Genomic DNA, 5146 nt, shown 5'->3' on the forward strand with positions numbered 1-5146 from the left:
AATAGTTGTATAGACAAAAGAGGTTTGTGTTGTCAACCTACAGTCATTACTCCTCTTCAAATTTGCAGGTGGTATTGAAAGATCCAGGACCTCGTGACACCATGGATAATTATTTCACTTTTCTTTTTATCATCGTCATCTGATATTACTTCTCACTATTATTTAATTTTTTTTCTTCTAAAAATATAAAAATTTGTTAATACTATGTTACTTTATACAAGTTGTCAATGTCAAATAACATTTTTCCTTATAATTTTAAGAGTGAAAGCACCAAAAACAAATTCAATGGCATTACTTAAGCACTAAAACTTTCACAAATTCAATCACAAGCACCATCATCATCTTTCCGCTAATCTCTGCTTTATGGTAACATCAATCCTTAATAAAATTTGACACTAAGTAACATTATCACACTTTTCCTCAAATTCTGGAGGTTTCCTTATTAGTTATTACAGTGATATACTAGTTTCTCATACTGTGACCCACCCAACAACACCGACATCATCATCTTCATCATCCTTCACTCACCCCTCCAACGGCACACTGTGCAGCACAACCGTCTCAACGGTTAGACCCGGTCCGAACCCGAATAAAACCCCCCATTCTAGCCCTTCTCCGGTGCTACCCTTCCCTTCCTCCTTCGACTTCTTCCTCATTTCATCAAGAATGAACAAAACACATGCACTCGACATGTTTCCATACTCGCTCAGAACGTGCCGAGTGGACCGGAGTTTCTCCGGTTTCAGCCGGAGCTTCTCCTCAACCTGATCCAGAATCGCCGGTCCACCCGGATGTGCAATCCAGAAGATCGAGTTCCAGTCATTAATTCCAATCGGCGCAAACGCCTCCGTCAGACTCTTCTCAATGTTCTTCGAGATGATTCCGGGCACGTCTTTCAGGAGATGGAATGTTAGTCCAACCTCCCTCAAGTGCCCGTCGATGGCACCATCAGAGTCCGGCAGAATGGTCTGGGAGGCCGACACCATTTCAAATATCGGCCGTTCTACACTCCTGTCAGGATCCGCTCCGATGATCATCGCGGCGGCGCCGTCCCCGAACAGAGCCTGGCCGACGAGGGAGTCGAGGTGGGCATCGGACGGGCCGCGGAACGTCACGGCGGTGATTTCGGAGCAGACTACGAGGACGCGCGCGCCCTTGTTGTTCTCGGCGAGGTCCTTGGCGAGGCGGAGGACCGTCCCGCCGGCGAAGCAGCCCTGCTGGTACATCATCAGACGCTTCACGGAGGGCCTCAGCCCGAGAAGCTTAGTCAGCTGGTAATCCGCTCCGGGCATGTCGACGCCTGAAGTGGTGCAGAACACCAGGTGAGTGATCTTTGACTTGGGTTGACCCCATTCCTTTATCGCCTTCCTCGCCGCTTCTTTTCCCAGCTTCGGCACTTCCACCACCACTATATCCTGCCTCACGTCCAGCGACGGCGCCATGTACGCACACATATTCGGATTCTCCTTCAGAAACTCCTCCGTCAGGTGCATGTAACGCTTCTTTATCATCGACTTTTCACCTGCCAAATTCAATTCACTTCTCTCACTTTTTACTCAAAAAGTAAACACATCAGCAACACAAATCACCCTTTTTTGACAGGGCTTCAGCGACACTTTTTCCACAAATTCTTCGAACACCACCGGTGCATTAATAAATGATTTTTCTCATGTCATCGGTTATCCCTTCTTCTCACATCCATTTTTCTTTTTTTGCATTTTGCTTAAAGAAATTAATTAGTAAAAAGAAAAAAGAAAAAAGAAAAATAGTGGAGTAGTATAACTGGAAACACGAGAACCTCTTTTCTCTTATTATGATAATAAAAACTTGCATGAACTCCGGTTTACCAAGGGTAGGTCAGGTTTCACCTAACACAGACGGTAAGCTTTAAATGGACCTAAATTTCAGACAGAAAATTAGTTCCATAACTGAATGAAAATATAAACTACATAAACAAAAACATTCCAAATCCGGCGCAATTTAAAAAGAAAAAAACCTAGCATGAAGATACTACAGTTATAGTATAGTAGGTGTAGGCATGTGAAAAGTGAGTGGTAACAGAAAAGAAAGCATAAAAGGAGTTAAGATTACGTACACATGCGCTTGAACTTCTCCTTTAGATCAGTCATGTGTTCGCTGTTGGTAATGCGGAAGTAGTAGTCGGGATAATCCTCTTGGGAGACGCAGTTGGAGGGCGTGGCGGTGCCGAAGGCGAGAATGGTGGCGGGGCCATGGGAGCGCTGGGCGTTGCGGATTTCCTCGACTGACACCATCTGGAGGAGTGTGGTGGTTGGGGATGAGAAGAGAAAGCAGTTAGAAGAAGAGAGAGAGTGAGGTGGTTTGAGAATGGAGGGTGGATGTATAAATAGAAGGAGGGCGATGAGGGAAGCGAGTAGGTTTGAGGGACGGGCAGATGAAGAGACACGTGGATTGGGGGTAGGCAGATTAACCTGCGGTAGATTTGGAGCCACATGTATTATTATTCCATACTTCTCCTTCTTCCTACCAAAACAAAACCTTCTTCTCCCAACGACGTCACCATGCAATTTATTGCATGCCCCATTCTACTCTTTCAATACACTCACATTTTACCAACCATTCTTCTCATCAAAATTTACACATCAATTTCTTTTTTCTCATTCAAATTCATTTCATTAAGGGGCTTATTTCTATGGTCACCACAAAAATATAATTAACTCTATTTAATACAATAAGTCTTATGATAAGTTTCAAAATATGTGTTACCATTTTTATCTTATTAATTTCTATGCTATCATGTTCAGACTTAGTAATTAAAATTACTCTGTTCACTAGTCTCCCAAACTTATAAATGTTTCCATTAGAAAAAAAAAATATTATTTTATCTTATGGGTCATTTTTCAACTAAAATATCTGTGACTTTGTTATTATCTATATATATTAGGATTATATATAACAATTTAAATGAGGTAACAACTTCTCGTCATCGATGTCAAAATTTTCATTATGCAATGCAATGCATTTGGAGAGTCATTATACTACCCAAAAAAAAGCATTAGCTTTATCATTATTTATCTCACATTATTTTCGTTATTTAAAGTTTCATTCTATTCACATAAATTTTATTCAAAACCTACGTTTTTAAGAATTCATTTATTAATAGTCCTCGTTGTAATTATAATTATATTAAACCGTTCTCTTTTTGTTTTTTTTTCCTAGTAATTACACCGTGAAGTAGATGTTCAATATCTTTATCACACTTTGCTAATTTCAAAAACGTTTTGATAAATAATAATTACAATAAATATTATTTTTTAGACAATATCTTATAAAAAGATGAATCAACTAACTAACAAAAAATAATAATTACATGTTGTACTGTAGTTCTAGAACCTTACTTCTAACGTTGTAAACGTGATAAAAATAAGGGTTAAATATGTTTTTGGTCCCTCAAGTTTCAGCGAAATTTGGAATTAGTCCCTCATCAAAACTTTTGACCAATTTAGTCTTTCATCTTTCAAAATGCGTGAATTTAGTCCTTTTAACCAAATTTTGTTAAGTTTATCTGACGTTTCAAGCGCATTTCATGATAGTATTTAAGTTAACATTGAAGTAAAAATGTGTCAAACAGTATAAATAATTTAAATACTATCATGAAATGCACTTGAAATGTCAGATAAACTTAACAAAATTTGGTTAAAAGGACTAAATTCACGCATTTTGGAAGATGAAGGACTAAATTGGTCAAAAGTTTTGATGAGGGACTAAACCCAAATTTCGCTCAAACTTAAGGGACCAAAAACATATTTAACCCTAAAAATAAATAATAGTTTTTCACTATAATCAAAGAAAATTATATTTAATGGTGCATCATTTCTGAAAAAACATTCTCATCTTACCATCACATGAGGACCACTAACATGATAGTGAAGAAACATCATAAAAATTAATAAAAAGAACCAAAACATTCAACATGATAGTGAAGAAACATCATCAAAATTAATAAAAAGAATCAAAACATTCAAGTTCATTCAAAAACAATAAATTATATAATATATTAAATAATGATCCGATTCATTTTCTTAATCACCTTTCATGCATGTTATTATATAATTAAACGTACTTCAGAGTGAGATCAATAACGCATGTTTTATAAACTACTGATATTGAGTTCATCAGTTTAATTGAACTTTTTTTAGGAAAAGAAAAGAATAATCAGGTTAGAAATAAAATTTTTGGATTCTCTTTTGTGTGTGTAAAATTAAAAAAAAAAATTAATATAGTGAATAGAGATTGTTGAGATTTGAACGTCTAAGAATGGTTTGATTGGGATTTACATTTAATTTTTCTTCACCATTTTTTTCACCAAACACTTAATGATTAGGTTAAATCATGACTTTAGTTCTATTTTTATAGAGAAATAAATATTTTTGTTTTTTTTGTTTCAATTTGGTTACTGTTGTAGAGAATTTGATGTAATAAAATTAATACGTTAAAGAAGTGTATGTCAGCTCGCAATTTTTTATTTTTATTTTTATCTTTTTTAATTTTTGATTCGTTGTTTAATTTTTGTAAGAAAATAAAAGTTTATCACATGTCAAACTAACATCGTGTCACGTGAATGTCACAATGGCAACGCCATGTGTTAGTGTCACGTCAACTGTCACTTTCTCATTCTTCCTGCATTTCTATTTTGTCTTAATTTGTATCAATTTATTCTAAAATTGAATAATTTTGTTCCTCTCCAAAGAAATCAAAATTAATTTTTACATAAATGATATATAAATATTTTTAATAATATTAAATTTATTAAAATTTATATTTTCCATTGAACTTTTATTTAAGATTGTTTTAGAGTTAATAATAGTAAGTAATTTTAATAAAAAACAAAATTAAAATTAATTTCAACTAAAAAAATATGTTAAACCTGTTTAGCAGTTATAAAATAAAATAAATTTACCAATTTTTTCAACTATTTTTAAATTTATATTTTACATTAAATTTTATTTGTATTGATATTTTATTTTAATTGTACTTTAGTATTATTTTTTTATTTGAATTTATATTTCAAATAATTGTATATTTTTAAAATATATAAAATTCAATAATTTGTATATAAATGTTTGAGTTAGAATAAAAATAAAAATTATATTTTTCAAATATTAAA

The 5146-nt window shown here is 34.2% G+C and overlaps 1 protein-coding gene across 1 annotated transcript; it reads right to left on the bottom strand.

Annotated features, from left to right (window-relative positions):
* Positions 1–262: 262 nt before the first annotated feature.
* LOC114187259 (chalcone synthase) lies at positions 263–2346 on the bottom strand. Its single transcript, XM_028075457.2, has 2 exons — positions 2096–2346; positions 263–1522 (listed from the first exon to the last, which is right to left on the bottom strand). The coding sequence occupies exons 1-2, from the start codon at positions 2271–2273 to the stop codon at positions 525–527; spliced, it is 1176 nt and encodes a 391-aa protein (XP_027931258.1). The 5' UTR covers positions 2274–2346; the 3' UTR covers positions 263–524.
* Between the last annotated feature and the right edge of the window lie 2800 nt (positions 2347–5146).

Source organism: Vigna unguiculata, chromosome 1 (genome assembly GCF_037176805.1).
Source record: "Vigna unguiculata cultivar grain cowpea cultivar isolate G323 ecotype 2 chromosome 1, ASM3717680v1, whole genome shotgun sequence".
Classification (NCBI taxonomy): domain Eukaryota; kingdom Viridiplantae; phylum Streptophyta; class Magnoliopsida; order Fabales; family Fabaceae; genus Vigna; species Vigna unguiculata.